Consider the following 26,709-nt stretch of genomic DNA (forward strand, 5'->3'; position numbering starts at 1 on the left):
GTTTTTTTTTTTACATTTATTGACGCTTCAAACTTGACGCTTGATCATAATCTCGCGAGAAAACAATGACACATTGGTCATACCATTAACCTGAGCAGTTAGGGGGGGATTGTGAATTTTATACATTGTACTTTAACGTACAGTCGCCGTTCTTTGCTTTAATAATAGAGCAGCACTAATAATAACGACAGGTGGTGTAACACATTATCCAGCGGTTTTTTTTCCTTTTGTAGTTTTACTTGCAAATAGCCGGTATGTGTTCATTGGTGATTACCAGTCGAGCACAGAAAAATCGATACGACCACAGGTAGCACGGCTGTCAACAAACATGGCTTTGAGACGAGCGCTGCATTTTGTTTTCAAAGTTAGTGACAGGACCAAAACTGCCACCTTTTACAGAGATGTTCTAGGTATGAAGGTAAGTTTTCTGAGCTGCATTTAAATGTAGGATTGGACTGAAGCCGCCGTAGACTAGCAGCTTTTGCTGATGTCGGATAATTTCAGGGTTGCACAACCTGAGAAAATTTCCATAGTTATCATTGTATAAGTGGAAGTGGACATCACTGAATTGTAATGTTCTCATTACTTGTTATTTATTTCAGATTTTAAGACACGAAGAGTTTGAGGAAGGCTGCAAGGCAACTTGTAATGGGTATATAAGACACAACTCCAGTTGAATCTTGAGCTCAGTATAACGCTAAATAAAAGTCCTGTAGGGGAAAAACGTATTTGCCACTTTCCTGTTACACTTTCATGTTTCAGATCAAGGTCAAACAAATCAGGGCTTAACGAAACTATGTATTGCCACCTAAACCTTATAACTGGTTATGCCACCTTTGGCAGCACGAACTGTAATCAAGCGTTTAAGATAACGGTCAAAAGGTCTTTCACGTCACTGTGGAGGAATTCTGACCAACTCTTCTTTTCAGAATTGTTTGAACTCAGCCACAATGGATGATTTTCCAACATGGACAAAACGCTTTAAGGTCAGATTTACGTCTGGACGCTCTCTCTCTCTCCCTCCCTTTTTAAGCCATTCAGAGGTAGACTTGCTAGGGCGTTTTGGTCTGTTTCTTATTGTTGAATCATGAACACTGACCTTAAATGAGGCAAGGGAAACGTGCAGTTCTTTAAATGTTGTTCTGGGTTCTTTAGTGACTAGATTAGTTGTTAATGCACTCCTGGAGGAATTTTGGTAGGCTGGCCACTAATGGAAAGGTTCACAACTGTTTAAAGTTTTCTCCATTTGTGGATAATGGCTCTCACCATGATTACTGGAGTCCCAAATCCATACAAAGGGCCTTGTAATGCTTTCCAGACTGATAGTGTTAGTCACTAACTGAACTATCAGTGACTTTTTTTCAAATGTGTTTCTTTAGATCATGGCATGATGTGTTTCTTTTAGATATCTTTCAGCCAGGTTCTGTTAGGTCTGTCTCATTTTTAAAAAAAAACATTGCCAGTGGATATTATTTTTAAATCACTCAGGTTATCTTTGACTAATATTAAAATTTGTTTGATGGTCTAATAAATATCACTGTAACAAACATGCAAAACATACAAAATCAGGAAGAGGGCAAATATTTTTTTCACAGGACAATGCAGATGTTGATACACTAGTGGTAAACCTGCCTTCACCCCCTTCCCGTACAGCCCCTATGATGGGAAATGGAGCAAGACAATGGTTGGCTTTGGTCCAGAGGATGACCATTTTGTTGCTGAACTGACCTACAACTATGGTGTGGGAGAATATAAACTTGGCAATGACTTCTTGGTGGGTGAGAGTTTGTTTTCACATTTCATGCAGGAAAAGATTGTCTTGTTATTCAGTGTACAGTGGCAATATGGGATATTTGTACGTGTGTTTTCATGTTAGGGGATCACTCTGCAGTCGAGCCAAGCTGTAAGCAATGCTAAATGTCTTGGGTGGCCTCTCACTGAGGTGGGAGAGGCTCTGTATCTGACTCAGGCTCCTGGAGGCTATCCTTTCTATCTGGTGGACAAAGAGCAACCTCCTAATGGTGAGTGTCACACAAGTCAAATCTGCCTGCTCCTTCTTCAGCTTCTTCCTCTTTTTCTTGGGTTTCTAGCAGGCTGGATGCAACAAAGGCATATTGTGGTTTGTTTTTTTGTTGTTGTTGTTTTTTTTTTGGGGGGGGGGGGGTTGCTTCATAAACCTCCATCAAGGATCAAATCCTTACATGCAGTCTGGTATGCACAAACTTAAATGAACACTTTGTAAGTTCATATTGATCAGAGTTCAATATTGACTTTAGAGAAAAGGCTGTAATGTCCATTCTTGACAGTTCTGATCGCGTAGGGTTTCTCTCCATGACATAGTTGGAGCGATCTATCAAAACCTGCTTAAGAGTTTCCATCTCCTCACATGTGCCACACATGTTCCACATATGGATGCTTCTTCACTAGTGACAGCTGTTAAATCTTTCTCTGACCCTGTATGAAAAAAGGCATATGATCACTGAGCTGGAATCAGAATCAACAGAATTAATCCCGGAATTATGTGGAAAAAGTGTAAGCAGGTGCTGGGTAAGAATTTTAAGGAGACCCAGATGTCTAAAGTATAGCAACTCAATTCTGAATCTTATTTCTTTTAAGGGTTTATTTGTGCACATCCAGAGTCACTTTCCAGCAGTCATAAAGCGTGATTATCAAAACACCAGATGCCAGTTTATATGATGTGAATCATTTTATAAGCTAAAATACCAAATTACAAATAAAAGAGTTGCTAATTTTCACATATCAATGCACTTATTTAAAAGACATTATTTAGACATAATTTTAAATTCCATATCTAGGCTGCATAACCATATCTTCCCTTAGAACCGAAGAAAAAATAATATTCCCATTGAACTTGTGATTTCTTGCCTCTTTGATGCTAAATGAAGCCACCCAAAGAATTTAAATATCAATGGAAAGCCCAGGATGTCCTCTGCTCATACATCATGACTTATTAGGGTAGGTCTAATAAGTCAAGATATAGGCCAAAAACAAATGCCCATTGCGGAGGACATAAATGAATAGGCTGGTTCTCAGAAGTGTATATATTTATTTTTTCATATGCAGCCAATGACACACAAGTGAAGTGTGTTCACACAGTGGTTTGATCCTCAGCCCATCTACTCTGCGTGTATCCTTAGCGTAAGATACTGAACCCTGAGTTGCTCCGGTGTGTGTGTGTGTGTCTGTGTGTGAGGTTAAAAGAGACAATTTTATGAATATGTGTGTTTATGGCTGAATGCAACTTGCAGTAAAAAAGTGCTGTAAGTGCTCAAATAGAGTAGAAAAGGACTACAGAATTACCCATCTGTTAACCTGTTAACCACTTACTTTCTGTAATCTGTTCCCAGACCCTGTGCAGAAGGTTTGTCTCGGGGTATCAGACCTCCAAAGATCGACCCACTACTGGTCCACACTCTTGGGGATGAAAGTGATGGACAAAAATGAGGAAAAGAAGACGGTGCTCATGGGATTTGCAGACAGTCAAGTGAGTCAAAGAAATTAAACGTTAAACCCTAAGATAAGTTTAAAATAGTTCTATTGCTAAAGTTTGAATTGTATGTTTGTGGTTTATGTTGATGCCTGAGTAATATGTGTCAATTTTTTTTTGTAGTGTAAACTGGAGCTTCGGGACATTGGAGGGATGGTTGACCATGGAACAGCTTTTGGGAGAATAGCGTTTTCATGCCCGCGGGAGCAAGTAAATTATTATTTTCTAAACAGCTAATGTCAACTTGCAAATAAATTATTTCCAACAACATTATAATAAGAAATTATTACACTCCTCAGCTGCCAGATATTGAAGCCTTGATGAAAAAGGAAAATCAGAAAATTCTCACCCCATTGGTCAGCTTGGACACTCCTGGAAAAGCTACAGTAGAAGTGGTTATTTTGGCCGATCCTGTAAGCACGTTCCCAAAATAATGCTGAAATGATGTCAAATTCATTAAGTTAACAATATTAAACGTAAAATGTTTGCTTTAGGATGGCCATGAGATTTGTTTTGTGGGAGATGAGGCCTTTAGGCAGCTTTCCATGTTGGATCCCAAAGGGAATGAATTCCTTGATAAGGTTGGTGTTACTATAACACATAGCCCTCAAATGCTTATCCAGCATGTGTCAGATATTCACTGTGCTTGTCATCCTTTTAACACTTTTCAGGCTATGGCTGAAGATAAAAGTGATGAATGGTTTGCCAGACACAACAAACAGAAGACTGCTGCATGAGATGGAGCAGCCGACCTGTCAGTTTTCATCAGTTTATGAGGATGAGATGCCGCACAACGCACCTGTAGCATAGATCTGCCTTAGGCTGGCAGCGTAAGATTAATTTTGTGTTATGTAAAAACATTTGTGCCCTGAGATGATGTAATGGACCACTTGTTATGGAATTTTTTCCCTATAAATATTCTTCCTAAAAGCAAGGCTGAGTGATGGGCAAAAAACATTAAGTCAAGTCAGTTTTATCTATAAAAGACATTTCAATGTGATCTTAATTTTGTGCACATGAACCTGTTGTTTTATATTCTACCCATGTCTACCTGTATTTAGAAAACATGTGCCATACAGCATAATAGAAATTAATGAAGGAGAATTTGCCTAATTTTGTATGTTCTTCCTCATTAGTTGAAGCATTTTGCATATATGCAAACAATCAAATGACCAAAAGGCTGGCAGGTGCAGGGATGTTACCTGAGAATGTAGAAATACATTTTTTTTTTTCCCAAAGGGGGGTGGCAGAGGAGTCTAACACTTGTGTGCACAATGGGAATAAATTGTTTATTTGGTATTTGTAAAACTGATGTCTGACTGGAATAAAGGTTGCGCATTTTATTTTCTTGCTTGTTTATGGATTCGTTTAAAGTTGGTGTGAACCGCTGAATAATGTGTGACTGTTTAGTTAAAGATTACTTGCTTAGACAGCGTTACTGGCCAATCCCCAGCTCCGCTCCCACCACTGCGCTCCACCAAGCTGCCAGTGCCAGCTGAGCACGGCGAGCCGGAGAACAGTGTTTACTAAGCTCTGAGTCAACTGTCACATGAAACTGCTCTGTCTGCAGCGTTACACTGCGCTGCGACAGCTTGGTGTTGTGAATATGTCAGGGTAAGTGAGTTTTGTAAGAGAGTGAAGCCAAAAAGACCAACGACCAACAGGCGCAAAAAAGAGTTCCGCTAAGTTAGCGGTAGCGTTAGCGTGCTACAGTGCTAGCCCAGATTTGCTTAAGATTTTTGGATGACGCGGCGGCAAATTTCGTTAACTGTTTAGTGCTGGGTTACTGGCTAATGCTGCTGCTGCTTGGCAGTGAGTGTTTCTCACTGGCGGCTAGGTAATGGGAAACAAGTTTTAGTAGAGGTTTGTGTTTTCTTTACACTGTTAGCTGAGCGATAAAGTTTAGCTAGGTGCTGTTTCGTGGTCGGTTTGTAATTACACTGTAGTTAATTAGCGGTGTTAGCTCTGTGAGGCTAGCTGTCAACGTTTTCCACAACGAACGGCTGTTAACTTGTGTAGGAAGTGTTGCCCCAGCTAATTACAGTTATAGCAACTGTTTGCAAGCAGTCGGTGTCACCTATCAGTAGTGAGTGGAACCTGGATGTTGTGCTTAAGTACATCTCTTCCTCTTTGACAGCAGCTGAGAGAAGATAAGGAGCAGCCAGACTCATGTCCCAAGATTTGGGTGTGAACAACTAGAGACACAATGTCTCTCCTGCTGATATCATTATTTTTAATCTTTTTGCTGGCTATTGGTGTGCTGTGTGCCATTTTCAGGTGAGGAATGTGTGGAAATTTCTACAGTACAGCGATCATTGGTATGGTTTAAACTGCAAGCACTGCTTAATAGATGTTTCCTTGCTCTCCTCATTTAAAGTAGCACATTTTCCCGCTGTTCTAGGTGGCTCATATGTACCCTGGCTGTGCGATTCTTCCAAACTGCCCTCAATGCTCAGCTGAAGATTAAATCAGTAGGATTTTTTTCTGTCCAAGGAGTCAGTATCCAGTTTCACCCCCAGCATACTTTGGTAGGACACGTTTTTGTTTACATGACATTTATGTAGTCGGCACATGCTAAACAACCACTCCCATGTCAATGGTTCACTTCTGACTGAGTTTGTGTACTTTACCATCTATCAAATGTATTTTTTTTTTTATCTTGCTGTAATTCTGTGAATGGCAGGAAATTGACAGGATATGGATTTCAAGTAAACTTCTAAACCAGGATTTACCGTAAGTAGCTTAATGTGTTGCCCAGATAGTCTGAGATAAAACAGTTAGCAGCAAATAATATCATAAGTCGTGTTTCAGGCGATACCTGGCATTCTGTGTTGGAGAAACCAGAGTCCGGTTTGACTTGCAAGCACCACTAAAACCTTTGGTGAAGCAGAGCCATGGAAAAAAGTCGGCGAAGATTTCTGTCAGCCCCAAAACGCTTCGATTCTTGTCACAAGTATGAAGGCTGGCGATAAGTTAACATTTCTTTTTATGCTTATTTGTACACAGTATCTCACTTCCTGTTTTGTATTTCCAGTTGCTGTCATTCCACATCAGCTCCATCAACGTGATGGTCCTAAACCTAGCACTGCCAGAATCTCTATGGCACATGACTATTGCAGGTATCACCTTGTTACTTGACCACCAGAGTAAAAGGTATTATTTATTTTGGTTTATAACTAATCTGACTGAATCAATAGTTTGTATTAGTTGTCCAAAATGAAATCCATGTTGAAAAATTTCTTTACAGGTTGGCATGGAACTTCTCGGTTGGACAATTAAGCAGTAAAGTGCTCAAAAGCAGTGAACTGGTGAGTGGAGTAACTGTCACTGAAATAGAAACAGGTGGTTGAATGTTTGTAAATGATGTGCTCTCCATATTAGGACATATGTTTGGCTGAAGTGGCACTTAGCCTGTTGCTGTCTGGAGATGTGAGTTTACCAGAGATGAAGCCAGGTTGTCTGTCCCTGAGTGTGAGGACTCTAATGGCAGAGCTGCACGAGGGGCTGTTCCTCAGTCAACTCCAGCTTCCAGCAGTTTCCCACAAAGAGAAAGATCATGGTGCATTTGGTGAGTAACGTTTGACCTCTGAAATGGAAGCAATGATTTTTAAGTATAGTGTTTATCCATCACATTCATTTGCATTCGTTTTTTTCTCCAAATTGTAATCTATAGTACTGTGCAAAAGTCTTGAGCCACCTCTCATTTCTTTGTATATAGCTTCCAAGGAGTGAGACTGTTGTAATTTTTCAAAGTGGTCTTGAGCAATACTTCCCCAGGCGTTCTGAAAGTCTTTTAATGTTTTTTTAATGGACATTGACTGCTTGTTCCCTCATTTTCAGTCCAGTCCTTGTAAATGACCATCTTCAGAGGAATGTTTTTGCTGTTAAACCCCTTAACATTGATCATTCAAGCTTTTTTTTTTTAAAGGGATGAACCAGTGTTGTGTCTACACATTGCAGACAACTTAGCAAAGAACCAGTTTTAAATTGTATCTTTAGGCACTTTATTTGTTCCTTTTTTTATTGAGTCTACAAAAAATGCCAAACATGACACAGTTTGGCAAACATAAAATAGTATTTTTGCACTAACAAGGTGATTCACAGACAGTTATTAGCCAAATATAATGAATATCTGTGCATGGTGTGCAGTGTGTCCTTAAAAAAACATCTGATGAAACTGCACAGGTGCAGGGCAAATTAAAGTGTGAAGCCTAAAAAAAAAAAAAAAAAACTACCTACAACTGATTAACAATCTGGACAGACACAAAGGCACACCCCCCGTCTCTCCAGACCTTAATAGTATTGCGGTATCATCTTGACAGAGAACAAAACAGCTAGTGTCCAAAGAAGAGTGTTGAATGTCCTTCCAGAAGCCTGGAGAAGTATTTCTAAAGACTACTGAAAGAAATTACTAGAAAGCTTCCCTAAGTGTTCAAGCTGTTTTGAAGAATAATGGTGGCTATACCAAATATTGACCTTCAAGCTCATTACATTTGTACAGACTCTGTTTTTTCCTTATGAATTGTATTTCCACGCATGTTTGAACATGTTTCAATAAATCACTCTACCTATTTCCCATTTTCCTACCAAAATATAAAGAAATTATGAATGACCCAAGACTTTTGCACAGTACAGTTTTATCCAACCACTGCAGGTAAAGTTTTAATAATCCTTTTTTTAATGATATGTTTATTGAATTGGAGAGAAGAACCCTTATGAAAATCACATTTTAAAACGGTCTATCCTGCAATTAGTATTGTCAAGTGTTAGATGAATAAAGAACAGTGCTTTGGCTGTTGTACATCCACAGGACCTTCACTCTGTGCTGCCCTACTTGTTGTTTTTTTCTGCCTTTGCATTTGATCTTTTGCGTGTTCTAAAAGTGCCTGGACATTTTCCATCATCTGTGATATTTTTAGCTGTTCTGCTAACCAACCAGAAAATGAAAACAAGGTCATATCATAGCTCTTCACTGGCCTCTGTGAGTGTTTGAATTGTCCTTAATGATAAAGTTTTACCAACACAGTCAAAGTAGGACTAAGTTATACATTCATTACAAAAACAGGAGAAAATGTTTGAAAAGCGTTTAAAGCAAGATGATTTTTTTCTTCCGTTTCTTTATAGATGCACAGGTCTGTTAGGCCATTGAATCAGATGTTAAAAATAGCTTGCAGTTAAAAACACGAACATAAACATTGCACATACAGTTGAGGCTGGTGGTTCTGTCCATGTAAATAACTACTAACATTCTCACGAGCAAAAAAGAGGAAATGACACGTAACCTTAGTATGTATTTTTATAAGAAACATATTTATAGATTAGTAGAAAATAATGCATTAAAGTTGTGTTGTTAGTGATTTAACTTCTCAGTATAATCCCAGGTTGCTCTGCCTTCATATGCAAAATCAGTTGCATTATTAAGAATCCACCTCCACTCTAACAGTTATAATATTAAGTGTAGTCTTAAACAACATGCATGTTACAGAATAAAATCCCGTGGAATATGCACAATGTCAGAAAGTCAACACCTGCGTTTTATTAAAGGTTGAAGAAGTGCTAATTTTGTCTTTCTAACTATGTCATAGATTTTTAAAATTCAAAGGCCAGCTTGATAGGCTTGATATTTTTGATAATACTTTACATAACACTAATTTAATTACTCAAATACTATTTCCTTTTAGAGAGTGAAAATGATGAATTTATCCAGACTGAGACTGTGGAACGCTTTCATCAGCTGATTCCCCACAAGGTCAATGTGGAATTTGATAACACAAACATAACCCTGTCGATGCACAGCCAGAAACGGTGAGTCACCGTTCTACATCTAGCTGCGTATATACTGTGATCACAGTTTTGCATTAGTTTACTCTTTTAAATGATCTGTTGTTTCAGATATTTTATGACCCTATTGTCTTACCTGTACAGACACCTGAACTGGACTCTAAAGTCTTTAAAGGTCTGCTATGGACGTGACAACGAGCAGCTTCCTCTTAAAAGCTTCACTCCTGAGCTGAGCTTTCCCCAGAGCAGCTTGGAGCTCCTTCTCGAGGGTAAGTGGACAGCTGGGCGCCAGACTTATTGCAGAGAGAGTTGGAAGGAGGAAGAAGTCGTGAATAACACGCTCTTTTTTTTTTTTTTTTTTCTGCTGGCAGATGGACTTCTGCTGTCTCAAAGTAGGCAAAGAATTCTTTGTGTGAACACAATCAAGACAACCCTGCAGGTGAGGGAAATGCTTTAAGGCCACATTGCATCGTTTTGTAAATCAGTTACTCAGACTTTCTCCCTCGTGTCTCTGTGAATTTAGGTTACATCAATTGACATCTCAGGATCAGTCGTCGTCAACACTTGCATCATTCACTACCGTCACCAGGAGTTTTCCCATTGGCTCAATCTATTTCCATGGGAACAGCTATTCCACAGGAAGGAAGCACACAGAAAAAGGCAAGTTGTAAAAGTGAAACTCACATAGTTAGATTGCTGGATTTCTGAAATTAAAATCTTCTTAACACCTTTCACCATCTTCTCTTCATTATCCCTGTTTGTGCATCACTCATTCTCTATTGTTTTTGTCCATTACCTTACCTTGTGCGGTGTAGTCCGTTAGATTATTTGCCCACCCTCCTTTTCCTCAGGCGCCTCCCTCACCTGGATGCTCCCGTGATGATCACCACCTCTGTGTCCAACATCAATGTGTCTGTTCAGCTGGGAGACACCACACCTTTTGCTCTGGGCTTTCTCTCTGCCAATGGAGGTACTTGTTGTTATGTGAAGAGTGCATTATGTTCACAAAAGTGCCAGATGCAAAATAGTTATACAGGAATATTTATTTTAACATGCTCTTATTTTTAAAGATTTACTCATCCACACACAAAAAAATCGGTTAAGGTGTGTAGAATGGAAATTGGACACCTATAGCATTTTCTCAACAGTTAACTTTTCCTTGGCATGAAACTGGAAATAATCAAACCTGTTTTTTGCCACTGTCCAGTATTATTTAGCGTCTGTTTAGTCGGTATAGTTAAGGTTTTACAGTTTTCCCATCTGCTGATTGCCAGACAGTGCTCAATGTTAATGATGCTCTATATAGCAGAGTCAGATGGTAAGCTCAGGATTAGTACAGTTGCAACCATTAATTTAGTTTATTGTTACCATTACAGGGCTCGCAAAATCGCTAGCCCGACGTCCCGGGGCTAGCGATTTTTTTCAGTCGGGCTACCAAAATCTATCTCTGCCCTGCCAGTCTGGCTGTCATAGGAAGGAAAAATATATGTCAATGCTTTTGCATTCTTTCGGAAATGTAGCCGGGTAATTATGTCATTGGCATCGATGAGCCACTATCAATATGTGACATATTGAAATCGCGTTTGAATTTGCGCTTGTTTTTTGCTTTCACTTTGCAATCTCGCAAACTGTGTATAGGGAGCGACAGCACTGATTGGTGAGTGACGATAATTTGCACACCAATTCCTCTGACGTCGTCTTATCAATCGTTAGCTTACTATGCAAACATGACAAGTGAAATCTCCCGCAGCAAGCTTAAACATGTGAGAGGTTGATCGCGCAGAGAATCGCTGAGCGTTATGTGAGTGCCTGTGTAAAAGCAGCAGGATATATATTTTAGTTCTGCTGAGCCAAATAAGACAGGTCAGCGTGAAGAAGTGACAGCCAAAGAAAAGCTTACCACAAAATGGAAAAGTTATGACAAATCAGACTATAAGGCAAAAAGAAAGTGCAGCTTTATGGTTTCATGGACAAAAGAATTTCTGTGGCTGCAATATGACGAGCTAAATAACCAGGGGTGCACATAAGTGGTCCGCAGGTGCGCATTCGCTGTCAAAATAAAAAACACGCACAAGATAAGAAGTTGCAACGCGTGTTTGCGTACATAACATTTTCTGGAGGAGGACAGACATTTGTTTAGAACTCTTAAAGATGTCGAAGAAGCTCCTTTAAGCAGTTACTTTGGTGTTCCTCCACCTCCAAAGAAATGTCAGAAGGAGTCCGAACCACAAAAGAAGCGCGTATTCTCGGAAAAGTGGTTGCAGGAGGTGAGCTGGCTTCAAACAAATGATGAACGCACAGAGATGTGGTGCGGAATGTGCCGTGAAAATCTCACTCTAGCAGACAAAAACACTGCCTTTTATATGGACGCAAACGTGCGTTGCAACTTCATATCTGGTGCACATGCGGACCACTTATGTGCACCCGTGTAAATAACATAATATTCTGCCGGGCGTGTTGTTGGTTTTCCCTCGAGTCGACAAGCGCCTTTGTTACTGGGACCAGTAATTTTAAGAAAGGCCCCCATTAGAACCCATGAGAAATGCAAGAAATGCATTATTGCTCAGTCTGCAATATCTTTCCCGGAACAAACACCAATTGCAAATAACATACTAAAAATAAACCTGAAAATCTGTTTAGAACAGCGTACTATGTTGCAAAGAGTGAACTACCACTGGCACAACTTATCAGTCTTTGCAAACTTCAAAAAGCAAATGGCCTCGATCTTGGTTCCACTTGCCTCTTACCTGTGACTTCAGTGGAAATTTCAAATTCAGGATCTGACACAGACTGATTCATGTTCTACACAGTTCTTACAAGTTCATAGAAATTTCTGTTCAATTAGAACCAAGTATTTGAGTTGATGATTGTAATTTTTATACAATGTTGTAATTTGTTTTTCAACAATTTTTTGATTAATGTTTTGTTTCCGTTACAATATTATACTTTAATATACAATATTGTAACGGAAACAAAACAGGAAACAAAACATCAATCAAAAAATGGCTCTCTTTTTTATTTGGGCTACTTAAATTTATTTTGGGCTACCAAAAACTGAAGAGTCCCTGCCCGAAGGGCTACCAGGGATTTTGAAATTTTGCGACCCCTGCATTAGCCACTTTTACATATCTAAGAACAGCCAGAAAAATAAATAGAAGTAAAGAAGTTTAGAAAAATAACCCGGAATTTTGTGTGACTTTACCTACCTGACTACCTTCAGTTATTCAGCTGAAATTCTTGTAATGTAATTCCTGTACTATAGTGGGTTAGATCATTCACCACTTCCCCTCTCTTGCACTAGCAGCTGTTCACATTGAGCCTTCTACCAGGACAACAAGCTGTTAAGAATTACCCATACAGTATGCAGTGTTGCAGGTGGATTCTGCTATGTTAAACCCCAGCACTCCTTACCTGAAAAGCTTTACTTTACTTACACTTTGTTTTTACTTTACTTTATTATGTACAAGTCTCCTCTATTCTTGAAACACATTTTCCATCATAACCTTGTTCTATGGGTAACTGTTAGGCCAACCTCTTTCAAACATGCGTAGATTAGATAAGGTTTTTCCACAGGGCCCTTTTAAATGTTACTCATTAACTTTTTCTACTTCAAGCAATGACGCTAGAAAGAGGTCTCCTTTTATTCAGAGTCACTTGAATTAAAAAAGTACTAAAGACATGGTCTGAAAAGTGAAGCTAGTGCTTAAATGCGGCTAAATGAGTTCTTTTTATTTGCCACCAGGGGACCACTTAGAAATACTTGCTTTCTGACATCAGTAAACGTTTTCCTGATCTTTTTATGGGCACATAGTTTCAGGTCATATCGAGTAAAACATGAACATCATTTTGAAAATGGTGGTATTTATTAGAGTCGAAAGATTATCGTAGACATTCTGATTGGCGAATAATTTGTAATTCCCAGTTCTTAGCCAGTGTTCTAGGTTACAAGGTTGAACCTACATCTCCCTCTGTGTTTACAAAAAAAAGTAAAACTGTGACAGTGTTTATCTTTTATACTGTCTATGCTTAACTTACAGTGGTTTTTTTTTTGTCTGCACACCCTTTGTTTCTTCAGAACTGCGTCATATCCTTGACATTAAAGTTGAGAGTGAGAATCAAGAGTCCCAAAATGTGCACGAACGTGCCTCGCTGTCCTTGGACAATTTCTGGTGGAGGGTGGGTCAGGGGTCTCATATCCAGCAGGCACCCCACCCTCCTGGTAAACATGTATGGGGAGAAGCCTTAATCCTAGACTCACTCAGCCTGCAGGTAGGACTGCAGACAAACCTTTATAAACATTTGTATCTTTCTATACTGATGCTTTATATTATTTTTTCCACTTTATTATTCATAGCGAAAGCTTAAATTCTTATCAGTAACCTTCTTTGAAGTGACTTGTGACTGATATTGTTTGTTTTTTTACAGTTTAAACTTGGAAAATCTTCCAATTTGTCCAACTCTAGATTATATGAGCAATGCAAAATCAGAACATGTGGTTTCACGTTAAACTGATTTTAAGGATTTCTTCTTTAATCTCTTCTCCCTCCAGGGGAGTTTGAACCGACCCCACATGAAGTCGAGCAGCCAGCCTCTGAGTCTGAACATTGAGTCCAGCCTGAAAGGGCTTCAGGTGGAGCTTTCAGAGACCTGTGCACTGTGTCTGTCTCGCTTGCTGTCTCTCATGTGTTTTCCTCGTCATCCAGAGTCACAGCTGCCAGATGTGACTCCATTGTCTCCTTGTAATGACGACACCATCAAACCTATCCCCTCCTCACAACTACACCTGCTTTTTAAAGTGGACTGCTGTCTAGAGGACGTTAATGTCTTCACGCTTTCTAATGTTGCAGGTAAGGAATGAGCATTTTTATTATAATGCAGAGCTGTTTGACTGAAAAGACTTTTACAGTTTTAATTCCAAATGTAACTAATGTGGCAATAAAACAAATCATCACATACAACTGATAAACTTTTTCAGCAACCACTCTGGTAATTGCGTAGTAGTTTAAATCATATTAGGACATGTATGCTAAACAGGAAATTGTTTATGTGTAAAGAATAAGGTGTATTGCTTTTCACAGTTAAAACCACTTTTGTCACATAGCTTTTCAGTTTAAAGCATATAGAGCTAAAGGTTTCTTTACTCTGTTGGTAGGCTATCTCACAACACTGCAACATTTAGGAATTTTACTGTTTTTTGCTAGTTTTACTAGTTTTTGATTGATGTAACCTTTGGCTTTAGTAAATTGTGAGGAAATTTGTAACTTTTTTTCAAAATCAAAATTAATCTGAATGCATTCTGTCAGTTACATCTCTTGCTTTATAAAAATGTGGCTGCTACTATAGCTCACTTGGTTGAGCAGACAGTCCATGTGCTGTTGCAGAGGTCTAGGTACAAATCCATCTTGTGCCGTTTGCGTTGTAGCTTTCCCTCTACTCTCTCTCCCAGGATACTTCCAAAAGAGACCTCCACTTTCTTCTCTTCACTATTTTCTTTTTTGATTTGCTTACATTTTTGCCTGTATTATTTCTTCTTTCTTGTTTCCTGTGTAGGAGCTGTATCTCTGCGGATGGACACTGTCAGAGTCCTGACCTCTGCTGAGAGCTCCAGGGTGTCTCTGCAGGGGGTCAGCTTGTCTGTGATCAAGACAGTCACAGAGAACATGGAAGTATGTTGTCCCGCCTCTCAAACCATCAACCCTATAGTAAAACTCACCACATTAACGCTGTGGTACCACATCACCACCCACACCATACAGGTAACCACATTTGTTGAATTGAATTTATCTGGACTAAATAAATTTCCATCTCAGCATGCTAGCGGTATTTATTTCAGAGTGTATTAATATGTTGATTTCTTTAATTAGGTTCAATGTGAAGAGGATCTTACTGTCGAATGGACGCCACCAGACCACATGGTCCTATATCAGCACATGACTGAAGGTCAGGCGTGTTGGTTAATGCTGTGTGGAGAGAAAGGAGAGGAAAAGCCAGTTAAACCAGTGAACACTGAAGCTGCCTCAGGTCAGAATAGAGGCATGTGTTTGCGTGTTGAACTGGGCTGTACTCGTTTAACTGCTCATGTTACTGATCAGAACTACATTCTGCTGCACATGGATGCACTCTCTCTCTCAAAGCAAGGCAGTTCTATGCATATGCGCTCTCCCTCAATGATCTTCAACTTTGATGGCAACAATATAGTCTCTTTTAATGACCTAGATGTGGAGACACATGCAGATCTGACTGAAATGCAGCTGCACAGAGACACTTTCCCCTTCCTCACCACTCCTCATAACCGTGTCTGGGTATTGACATGTCCTTCCTTATCTATGGAGTTCCCCTACCAGTACAATTTCTCAAACACATTTGACAAAGCTATTAGTGTGCAGAAGTGGCTAAAAAGTCTCCATCAGTCCCCAACCCAGGCCTCAGCAACCCAACGTCTGCCGCCTGACCTTATCTTCAAAATTAGCCAGTTCTCATTTGTCTTCCTGGACGATGTCTTTGAAATCAAGCTGCGAGACAACTATGAACTGATGAAGGATGAAAGTAAAGAGAGTGCAAAACGTCTGCAGCTTCTGGATAAGAAGGTGGCAGATCTCCGCAAGCAACATGGAGAACTTCTCCCGGCTAGAAAGATAGAAGAGCTGTATAGTTCACTGGAGAAAAAGCATATAGAGATCTACATCCAACGTTCACGCCGCCTCTATGCAAACACACCCATGAGGAAGTCGCTACTGACCTGGACTGTTTCAGACTTACAACTTGTTGTCATTGCTGATCAGTCCCTTCATGGCCCCGACAGGGTGAGAGAACAGTTGAGGGACATTGATGGGATCAGTCCCTTCCCCAGAGATGGGCTCCCTCTGGTCGTCCAATGGTGCCGTGGAGTCAAGTTTAAACTAGCTGCATTTTTGGGTAAGAGCACCTTTATATGCCCATTTAAGGCAAAAAAAAGAAGGATTTTTTCAAACTTTTTTTTATTGTTTTACTACTTTTGTTTTGTACCAGTGAGAATTCGGGACTACCCTCGCTACCTGTTTGAGATCCGTGACTGGGAGCTGTCGGGGCGTCTGATTGGCACAGAGCAAGATGGACAGCTGAGAGGTCGGCGCAAACAGACTGTCCCCCTTGGACCACCGTGGGGAGATGTAACAGTCCACAGGAATATGCCACCACTCAAGTTCTACTATGACTTCAAATGTGAGTTATGAGTATAATGTTGGTCAGTCTCCCAAAATCCTGTCTAGATATGCAGAAGAATCTGCTATAATCCTGTGACTATGACCAATAAGTGATTTAAAAGTTCAACTGTTTAGACTAAAACTGATGAAGCAGAAGACTGAATTTTCAGGAGTAAATGAGGAGAGAAATGTGTCCTTGTCCTTGAACATACAAAACTAGAACTCCTCTAAAAAAGAAAAGTGTACACTTTTTTAAAGTATACAACTACTCAGTGATTATGACTGAATTCGAATTGAATTGAATGTTTCACACTGGAATTGTTACATGTTTTTTTTTCCCTAGCCAACATCTCTCTGTACACTATTGTTTGGGGGCCGTGTTGGGACCCTGCCTGGACTTTGATTGGCCAGTCAGTTGACCTTCTGACCAAACCCACAGCTGATCCCTCGCCTCTTCTGGCCTGGTGGGACAAAAGTCGTCTCCTTCTGCACGGGCACTGGGTCATGGACATTGATCAGGCCAATCTTCATCAGCTGGCTACAGAGGTAAAACATTGTTTTACTACTTAGTATTTATGTTTACCTGTGACAGGTTATTATCAATATCAGTTTATTTTTATGTTTTTGGCAGCTTTCTCCATTTTGTTTAAAGTAATTCTTATGTTTTGACACTGTTAGCAATGCCATGATAACCAGTTGTTTACAAACTGTGGGGCAGGAGCCACTGAAGCTGGGGCACAGATAGCCTGGCAAAAATATAAAGTATATTTTATAAATACTTTACTTTAGATTTAAGATGAATAACATATTTTTTTAGGGAAAACAAAACAAGAGTATTTTGATGATATTGCACTGCTATTTGGTTAAGTTTATTCATGTTGGATTCTTTATATTTTTAATAGAAACTGAGGGGTGTTTTGGCTGTTGAGGTAGTGTGCTAAGCAAAATTAGTAACAGGTTAATTTGTTATGATTCTTACAGGATCCCTATAATACCACGGAAAATTTGCACTGGGAGTGGAATAAGCTGAACTTTGACTGGAACCCCGGCCAGTTTGCTTTTAAAGGAGACTTGGATGTAAATGTCAGGACCGCGTCAAAGTAAGTGGAAGCAATAAAAGCAGTGTTTGCAGAGAAACATTCAGTATTAATAAGTGTCTTTTTCCAGGTATGATGATATCTGTTTTCTACACCTACCCAACCTGTGTATGACCCTTGATCTCCAATGGCTTTGCCATGGCAATCCCCATGACCACCACGCTGTAATGCTCTGCTGTGCGGAGAACATCGCAGACGTGACCTCAGGACAGCCTCACGACTCTTACAGAGCATTTCGCTCTGAGAACCTCAACCTCTCCATCACCATGGACCTTAACCAGCATTGTGGCACAGGTTTGTCAAACTCTATTCAATCATCGTTCTATGTAAACTAAATTTACCACACTTACAAACCAGTGTTTTATATCTATTTTACTTTTGTCAGTTAAAGGTTTTGTTCTTTTTTTCTTCGTAGACACTTATCAGCCCAGAATCCTCCTGTACAGCAGCACACTGCGCTGGATGCAAAATTTCTGGGCCACCTGGACAAGCGTATCTCGGCCAATCTGCAGAGGCAAGCTCTTCCATAGCCTCAAGCCAATTCGCAAGAAGCTTGGTCAGCACTACAAGCAGATGTCCTACACAGCTGCCTTTCCACAACTACAAGTAGGTTTTGTTTTGTTTTTTCAGTGTGTGCAACAGCAGCGGTCTCAGGGTCAAAGTTTGCATTTTTCCCATCAAATATGCCTCAGTTTGTAACTGTTCATTATATTAGTGTTTTTCTTGATTATTGCACATTTTATATATTGTGTACCCTTTAGGTGCATTATTGGGCCTCCTTTGCCCAGCAGAGAGGCATCCAACTGGAGTGCAACAAAGGCCACGTCTTCACTCGGGGCACACAAAGACTTATTCCACAGGGTAAAAGCAATTTACTTACAGATGTGCTGGATGCACAACATCACATAAAGTACTCTTCAGTAGTTTACATGTGTGCGCTTTTGTGTGTTTGTGTGGTGTCTCAGCTGGCACTGTGATGAGGAGGCTGATCTCTGAGTGGAATGTGACTCAGATGGTTAGTGAGCTCTCACAGGTGACAGTCCACCTGATGGCCTCCACCTGGGATGAGACTGCTGACCACCAGATCAACACTCAAGTGAAGAAGACTCACCTGCTCAGCCTGTCATCCCTTAGCTACCAACGACAGAGCAATCGTATGGAGGAGGTAGCAGCCAGAGCCTAAGGGCTGGAGTTTAAATGTATTTTTCACTGCGACTGCATGAATAATTAATGTCCTTATCTGTGTCTTCTTTGTCAGGAGGTGAACGCAAAGGATGAAACAAATGCCTCTTATACTCACAAATTGCGTCTGGTGGATCTACGTGCTTCCTGGACAACTACAAACAGAAACATAGCCTTTGGGCTATATGATGGCTACAAAAAGGCATCTGTACTGAAAAGAAATCTCTCCACTGAAGCTTTGAAAGGTCTGAGAATCGACACACAACTGCAGACAAAGAAGCTCAAACGCTCTCCTACCACCTACTCCCCCACCACAGCTCCTACCATACCAGTTGTTGCTTCTGTCAACCGATCAGAAAAAAGTCAAAATGAAGGTAAGGAAGTCACCTGACTAACAAAAAGGCCACGGTTTTAGGCTTGAACATCTATTAACTGATTGCTTTTCCACTTATCTTTCAGGCACATCGATGCTTCAGAAGTTGATTGAGGAGACAGACAAGTTTGTGGTGTTTTCAGAAGAGGATTCAGGTGTCAGCGACCAGCTGTGTGGCATTGCAGCCTGTCAGACTGATGATGTATATAACCGCAACTGGTTTATTGAGTTGGTCAACTGTCAGGTAACTGCAGTAATAACAGCAGTTATATTTCAATAATTTGCCACTTTTCCTCACCCATCATATGACGTTCATGTAGATTGCCACTATTTTTACTTGCAAACTAATCTGTCAAATTTGGATTAATTGATGCAGATTGATTGTCAGGTGTTTATCTTTCAATCATCCTTTGCGTTACTTAGATGATGTTGCGTGGCACAGAGACTGCCGGCTGTGTACTGGTGTCTGCAGCAAAGGCTCAACTGCTGCAGTGTGAGCATCACCCTGCCTGGTATAACGACACCTTGAAGCAGAAGACCACCTGGACCTGTCTGCTGGATGGTATGCAGTATTTTGCCACCATGGAGCCCAACCCATCTGAACAAGAGGACCGACAGTTGTGGCTGGAGGTAGGCTAAGCTCTCACGGGGTCAACTAACCCAGTTGCAGCCCTAATTTGCAGAATTAGGGCTGCAAAGATTCATCGAGTAATTTGAAACATTTGATTATAAAAGATTCTCGACACAAATTCTCTGCTTTAATATTTTGTTTGATGCACAGCTCTGTAGCGCACCGATGTGATAAACGATATAAACACGAGCAAGGCCTGCAACAGAAATCTCTTTAGAAAACTCTGATGTGAAGAAAAGCAAACTTTGCTCCAACTGCTGCTGTTTGTTTAATACAGTGAAAAATCTGTAGAAAGCCTCCAGAAGCCCTTAAAGCCAGTGACCTAAGGGTCGTTAGGTTGGGCAATTAATTATTATTAATATTAATTAATATCTACACAATCTCAAAGTCTGTTTTCAGCAGCACAAAAACTTGCCTTCTATTAATGCCAGAAAGCCTTCCAAGAGAACAGAGTAAAGGTTTTAGATTGCATATATCTTATTTTATTTTACTTTGTACTTGAGATTATTATATATTTTTTGCATTTAAGAAAATCTTTTCTTTAAAGAATTAAATTTGTATTTGGCACATACAAAAAGTTTAAGGGTTTAGCTGTTGTTTACAGAAGTTGTCTGCAGTTAAACTTTAAAAAATTGCAATTTCTAAATGAAAACCAATGACAGGTCATTCTGAGTGCCATGAAGTTGTACTGTTATGACACTGTATTTAAAAAGATGACACAAGTAACTGATTAGCTGCTTTATTTTAAGTCATTTCAGTTGTTTTTGCTGCAAAATAGTGAGAAATTGACAAAGGGCAGTCTTTGCTGACTGAATAAAGAAATTTGAAAGGTTGTAATTGACATATTCGATGTTTTATAGACTAAACATTTTGTTAGAGAAAATAATTACCATAGTATTAAACAAGATTTACAATAACTGTCTGTTGTTGTTTTTTAACTTAACAGCTTTGTCACCATAGCTTTGAGTTTTTTATTCATTTATTTATTTATTTTAGGTGAAAAACATTGAGGAGCACCGGCAGCGTAACCTGGACTCGGTGCTGGAGCTGATGGAGAGTGGCCAGGCTGTGGGAGGAATGGTTAGCACCACAACAGGTGTGGCTTTTACTGCAGGACACTGAACACACAGTAACTACATCTGTAAAAATCAATAAATAAAAAACATGACTGAGTGCATGGATGTTTACATTTATACACTGAGAAAGACCCTTTTACTGTCAAGTCTTCTGGCATATTTATATTTTTGTTCAGAGCTAAAATGGGTATTGTAGTTATTGATTGATTCAAATATTGTTTGATCTTTGATTGCAGATTGGAACCAGCCCGCACAGGTGAACGAGTCTCAGCAGGTTCAGCGTATCATCTCGCGCTGTAGTTGCCGGATGCACTACATCAGTTACAGTCATGACATCAACCCAGAGCTGGCCACTCAGATTAAGCCTCCAGAGCTGAGGAACAACCACGAGAAGGAAGACCTGCTGAAGAAACAGGCTGGTATGTTCGACCACCAACAGACCACATATCTTTAAGCATGAGTGCTAATTTTCTAATAAGAGAGTGATTTTTCATTTTTCTTTTTTTCAGGTGCTGTGGACACCTTCACTCTCATTCATCATGATCTTGAGATATCCACTAACCCAGTTCAGTATGCTATGATTCTGGACATTGTCAACAACCTGCTCTTACACGTGGAGCCCAGACGCAAGGTGGGCTAGAGATGCAACAGCTAGCTCATAATTCCCATGCCCTAATAAATGTTTCAGCTTTTGCTGACTGTGTTTCTTCTGTGTTCTGTGTGGTGTTTCTGTAGGAGCACAGTGAGAAAAAGCAGCGAGTGCGTTTCCAGCTGGAGATTTCCAGTAACCCCGAGGAGCAGCGCAGCAGCATCTTGCATCTTCAGGAGGCCGTTAGGCAACACCTTGCTCAAATTAGACGCCTTGAGAAACAGATTTATTCAAACATCAGGGTAAGCGTGTAATTTAAAATTAAGTGTAAAAGCCCAGAAGTTGACTGTGTTTTTAATTGTCTTTAAGTCCATAAAATTAGTCCTTTGTGACCATCAGTGTAGTTGTTTTACATATGCCAAAGGTCTTGTTAGAGTCAAACAGTAAACCTGAATTGTTACTCTTAATCTTTAAGCACATGAGGTAATTTTACACATCAGTAAAACTGCATGCTTTATACATTGAAGTGTGAACAGGTTTTTTTTGCATAGAATATTACGTTAGTAGCAGTTGTGTCTTCAAGTTTGAAAATAAAGACTATCTGGGTCTGTGGAACTCCTAATCATCTCTGCTTAACCCATTAAAAGCAAAGCACACTGCAATATCTGAGTAAATCGAACACTGGATTTTTATAGCAGCTTGCACCATGTTGGACATGTGTGACACTGTATTAGTGGAGTGCAGTGCCTGGGTCTTTTAAGTCAATGAAACACTTTGTTTCTTCTTCATCTTGCAGGCGCAATCTGAGGAACTGGGTTGCGATGAACTGAACGAGATTAATGCACGATTGCAGCACCAGCTGAACCAGGAGAAGAATGACATGCAGATGAAGAGTGAAGAGCTCAACATCCTCATCAGGTCTTATGTCAGCACTGATTTGCATCCAGCATAGAGCAGAGATGGCAAAAATGTAAAAAAAAAACCCAAAAATGTATCTGTTTTCCAGATGTTTTAAGGATTTCCAGCTGCAGCGGGCAAATAAGCTGGAGTTACGTAAACCTCCCGAGGATGTCAGTGTAGTGAGGAGAACAGAGATCTACTTTGCACAGGCCCGCTGGTGTTTGACAGAAGAGGACGGACAGCTTGGTATCGCCGAGCTGGAGCTGCAGAGATTTATGTACAGCAAGGTGAGCAGATGATGATAATCCATCCAGAGCTTGGAGACAATCCATCTGCCTCTCACCACAGCCCACAAATTCACTGTCTTTAGTTCCTTACTGCATTTTAAAAACTGGATAAGAGGTTAACATATGTTATTTGATATTCTCCTGCTGATAAGATCACTGAGTGATAACCACTTTGAAAAATGTCTCCTTGCAGCTGAACAAGTCTGATGATACAGCAGAGCATCTTTTGGAGCTTGGGTGGTTCACAATGAACAACCTGCTACCGAACGCAGCGTACAAGGTAAATAACTTTATCGGAATATTCAGATTAGGCTGAATAGCTTATTTTCACTTGCTTTACATTTATTTTCTTTGCTTTTTGGTTGCTGAAGCTTTGAGACTAGCCAGTCCTCTCTTCTACAAACCACTTTGCATTGTGTCACTTTACAACCAAGCACAATGTGACATATATGGCAGACATCAATTTGAGAACTAACTTATTTGTGCCTGGTTTCCTCTGTGCAGCGTTTGAGGGTATGTATACAGCTGGAACAGTGGCGAGAAGTTTCATATTGTGCATGTGCACCTGAGTCATAGACGCATGTTTGAGCCATTAGTTCACTCGACCTTACAGTGTCTTCCTTCTTTCCTGTGTTCATTTCATCAATGAAACGTGGTGTTTGTGTCTTTTTCAAACTCAATCTCAGTAGAGCTTTTTCAAATCGAATCACTTTTGTGCGTGTGTGCATGCGTGCGCGTGCATGTATGTGTTTGAATCTAATTCTCTCATCTCTTTTAGGTTGTACTTCGTCCACAGAGTAACTGCCAGTCTGGACGCCAGTTTGCTTTGCGGATCTTCAGCAAAGTGCGCCCCCCTGTGGGAGGAATCTCTGTGAAGGAACACTTTGAGGTGAGAATGAAGACTCTAAAACACTTTTATGGTGCTTGATTGAATGTTTTTTCTAACACTATTTTGTTTTCATCATCAGGTGAATGTGGTGCCTCTCACCATCCAGCTGATGTACCAGTTCTTCAAACGAATGATGGGGTTTTTCTTCCCGGGGAGAAATGTTGAAGAGGAGGAGGTCACAGATGAAGAAGACAAATTTAGGCTGGTTACTACTGGTATGCTTTTATCAACAGCTGTAATATAACCGTAGCACTTCATCTCTGTGTGGTCATCAGCCTGAAATTTATACTGCCTAAATGATCAATAGTTTCCATTTTCGCTACCAGACTTGCAGTGTCAAGTTGCTTTTCTGTTATGTCATCCCTCTGAGCTCTATGTAGAGCCTCAGCCACTTTGAATATGACCTTGATGTGAGACTCGGCGGGAGTATAAAGTGTAGAGTCACCCAGAGGCCAGAGAGCTTATTCTAATATTGTCTGTGATACAGGTATCCCTGTCAAACCGCGGCCATTGTCAGAGGACACCATGGGTGCTATGGGTCCCAGCAAAGGTGTCACCCAGGGACTGAACCGCACTGCTGGGGTTAGAAGGTCATTCAGGAAGGCTCCAGAGGTAGAGATGCTATTTTATGTGTGCTAAAATGTATAGAACTTTATTTTAAGGCAGAGTAAGTAGACTTTATATTTTGTCACTCAGCATCCCGTCGATGACATTGATAAGATGAAAGAGCGAGCTGCAATGAACAACTCATTCATCTACATCAAGATTCCACAAGTGCCTCTCTGTGTCAGTTATAAGGTGGGTTTCTGTGCATAACAGCTGCTACATACCTCTACAGTAAGATTCAGGACCCATTTATTTATTGGTTTAAATGCAAAGATCAACAAAACTCATTCATACAAAATATGTTTAACTAAGCATTGTTTAACTGCCAAATATTAGATATTAGAATATAACTAACTTTGTCACCAGGCAAAAATCTTTTTGTTTTTCAGAAAGGATCGCAATTCAAAACAACCAATTTTTAACCTCTGACCCAAGCTTGTGTTTGAGATGCATTTTGAGATCGTTGGATCATACATATAAAAACATTAATCTTTAAACAGATAGTAATTTTTTTTTTAAATTCCACAGCTTAATACAATAAAGCATTAACAAAGCATAAAGCACTGCTTCATTCTGTTCAATATCAATAAAATGGAGAAAAACCAAAATGTGATGTCCTCATATGAGCACAGAGGGTCTCACCTTGCACTGGGCCTTAGGTTGGCCCTCAGTTCTGTCTGAAACCATCTTAAAGCCAATCCTCCTTTTAAGCCAACTTTATTCTGATAGGCTGCTTACAAACACAAGGTTTGAACAGCAGATGGGTGGTGGCTCATAGCCAGATCTGTGTGGCTCATTCAAGAGCTACAATATATTTAAAAGCTTTTGGCTCACAGGTAGACAGGCTCAAAAAAGATTGTACTGAGCTATGAATGCATCCGACAAACACCCAGAGGTTGTTAGTAAGCATACCATGTTTTCTTTACATAGTTTGCAAACAAACAAACAAAAAAATACAGAATTTCTACGTTGCACACCAAATCTTTAACCAGCAGTTTTTTTTAAACATAGCTATAAGAAAATTGAAGCTCAGCTTTAGTACCATTCATTTCCTGCATTGCCCAACCTTGTCATATTACATGCAGTGATTGTTTGTGCAAACACTAACATCATTACTTAAAATGCTGACAATGAATATCCATTAAGAGAACAGATCCCCTTTAATCTTGTGTTTGCCTGTGAAATGTTCGTCTCTCAGGGTGAAAAGAACAGTGTCGACTGGAAGGACTTGAATCTGGTTCTGCCTTGCTTGGAGTACCATAACAATACATGGACATGGCTCGACTTTGCCATGGCTGTTAAAAGAGACAGCCGAAAAGCACTTGTAGCGCAGGTACATTAACGTTCTTATCTCTTCATTAAAGGACAGGCAGATCTTTGATATTTTTAAACTTGTCTTTTTTGCTCCTTGCTGCTCAGATGATAAAAGAGAAACTGCGTCTGAAGCCAGCTTCGGGCTCAGACTTGAGGGGGAAGGCATCTGAAGGGAAGGCGGACAACAGCCTACAGCAGCAGGAAGAAGATGAGAAAGCACGACTCCTCATCGGTCTCAGCACTGCAGACAAGAGCTCTGGCAAGAAGAGTATCTTCAGACGACATAAGTGACGCCTGGAATTGAGTGGATAGTCGTCTAGAGCAGCTGAAGGGAAAAAGTACAGAGCATCACTCTGGCTTTGTGAATCAGGATGAAAAAGGGGGCACGATGGAATATTTCAAGTGGATTTTGGAAATATCTTACTGTATCACATGAGCCTGCTGATCTATCTTTTTTTCTTCTTTTTTTTTCAGTTAACTCCTGTTGTGTCTTAGGTTTGAATCTCAAGCAGCTCCGGGATAACTGGAGTGCCATTTTGACCAAATATAAATTATTCTGTTTATTTGTGTGCCATTTAAAAACTTCACTCTGGTGTCATAAACTGCAACCTTTGGAAAGAACGACCGCTTTGGTTGCACTGAATGTAGCGAGGAACGTTTACAGTATGTAGCTGGCACTTCACTGTTACTGTTTCCTCTGCTTCTGAAAATCCCAGACCGACATGCTACTTCCTGCGGGCTCAGGAACACGGTGCACTCCGCTTGAAGAAATGACACTTAACTGAAGCACATGTCAGTTGTTTAAAACAAAAAAACAAATCTGATCATAGAATATGTTTTATCAATTAAAGCTTAAAGAAACTGATCGTGGCTGTATGACTGTCGCTGACAAGAAGGCCTTTATCCCTATATAAAATGCTATTTTATATTTTCCATGTTGAATGGTGGCCTGCTTCCTCTCAGCTCACTGTTTTTCTGTACCTCACCTCAGTGCAATATGACAGGAACAGAGCAACAAAAACATGATGATGTGTGGTAAAATGTGGCACTCGGTGTGTGTGACAGTATTGTGGCAAAAAAAAAGAAAAAGAATGCGTGTTGCACCTAACTGCTGAGTGTGTTTTGTAATTTGAACACTAAAGCACTTTTATGCAAAGTATTTTGATATTTTTGTAACCGCGGTTGTTTTCCGTTGAATCGTTGCTAAATCCTGATGTTTGTCACATTTCTGATCAGCCCTGAGTATTTCAATTAAAAGGATCGTATCATGGCCCATTTGTGTCAGCTTATCTCTC

At 40.1% G+C, this 26,709-nt stretch overlaps 2 protein-coding genes across 8 annotated transcripts; both read left to right on the forward strand.

Annotated features, from left to right (window-relative positions):
- Window positions 1-122: 122 nt before the first annotated feature.
- glod4 (glyoxalase domain containing 4) lies at window positions 123-4,851 on the forward strand. Its single transcript, XM_085131015.1, has 9 exons — window positions 123-418; window positions 603-652; window positions 1,654-1,774; window positions 1,877-2,021; window positions 3,369-3,505; window positions 3,632-3,718; window positions 3,808-3,921; window positions 4,003-4,089; window positions 4,180-4,851. The coding sequence occupies exons 1-9, from the start codon at window positions 329-331 to the stop codon at window positions 4,243-4,245; spliced, it is 897 nt and encodes a 298-aa protein (XP_084987141.1). The 5' UTR covers window positions 123-328; the 3' UTR covers window positions 4,246-4,851.
- Window positions 4,852-4,967: 116 nt separating this feature from the next.
- LOC146503535 (bridge-like lipid transfer protein family member 2) lies at window positions 4,968-26,684 on the forward strand. 7 transcript variants are annotated; one of them, XM_085130999.1, is made up of 40 exons: window positions 4,968-5,122; window positions 5,646-5,785; window positions 5,910-6,036; window positions 6,192-6,241; window positions 6,320-6,461; window positions 6,543-6,661; window positions 6,756-6,816; window positions 6,890-7,076; window positions 9,190-9,313; window positions 9,434-9,558; window positions 9,661-9,728; window positions 9,813-9,949; window positions 10,105-10,259; window positions 13,365-13,558; window positions 13,839-14,136; window positions 14,840-15,045; window positions 15,154-16,204; window positions 16,298-16,489; window positions 16,814-17,016; window positions 17,452-17,570; window positions 17,638-17,861; window positions 17,983-18,173; window positions 18,329-18,428; window positions 18,533-18,732; window positions 18,826-19,123; window positions 19,209-19,366; window positions 19,546-19,752; window positions 20,750-20,849; window positions 21,066-21,248; window positions 21,339-21,460; window positions 21,565-21,720; window positions 22,215-22,336; window positions 22,425-22,605; window positions 22,799-22,885; window positions 23,384-23,494; window positions 23,574-23,709; window positions 23,982-24,106; window positions 24,191-24,292; window positions 25,299-25,433; window positions 25,520-26,684. In XM_085130999.1, the coding sequence occupies exons 2-40, from the start codon at window positions 5,715-5,717 to the stop codon at window positions 25,703-25,705; spliced, it is 6,753 nt and encodes a 2,250-aa protein (XP_084987125.1). In that variant the 5' UTR covers window positions 4,968-5,122; window positions 5,646-5,714; the 3' UTR covers window positions 25,706-26,684. The 7 variants fall into 7 exon arrangements, 6 of the variants coding, with proteins under 6 accessions (XP_084987125.1, XP_084987124.1, XP_084987130.1 ...); XM_085130998.1 differs by having other exon boundaries at window positions 5,649-5,785; XM_085131004.1 differs by having other exon boundaries at window positions 5,649-5,785; window positions 10,141-10,259.
- Window positions 26,685-26,709: the final 25 nt, after the last annotated feature.

Source organism: Neolamprologus multifasciatus, chromosome 14 (assembly GCF_963576455.1).
Source record: "Neolamprologus multifasciatus chromosome 14, fNeoMul1.2, whole genome shotgun sequence".
NCBI classification, from domain to species: Eukaryota; Metazoa; Chordata; class Actinopteri; order Cichliformes; family Cichlidae; genus Neolamprologus; species Neolamprologus multifasciatus.

Coding starts and splice junctions, on each gene's coding strand:
- glod4 (XM_085131015.1), top strand. CDS start 329: ATGGCTTTGAGACGAGCGCTGCATTTTGTTTTCAAAGTTAGTGACAGG. Junction 653..1,653: donor TGCAAGGCAACTTGTAATGG/GTATATAAGACA, acceptor CTTCCCGTACAG/CCCCTATGATGGGAAATGGA. Junction 3,719..3,807: donor TTTCATGCCCGCGGGAGCAA/GTAAATTATTAT, acceptor TACACTCCTCAG/CTGCCAGATATTGAAGCCTT.
- LOC146503535 (XM_085130999.1), top strand. CDS start 5,715: ATGTCTCTCCTGCTGATATCATTATTTTTAATCTTTTTGCTGGCTATT. Junction 17,017..17,451: donor TTCATCAGCTGGCTACAGAG/GTAAAACATTGT, acceptor TGATTCTTACAG/GATCCCTATAATACCACGGA. Junction 18,429..18,532: donor ACAAAGACTTATTCCACAGG/GTAAAAGCAATT, acceptor GTGGTGTCTCAG/CTGGCACTGTGATGAGGAGG.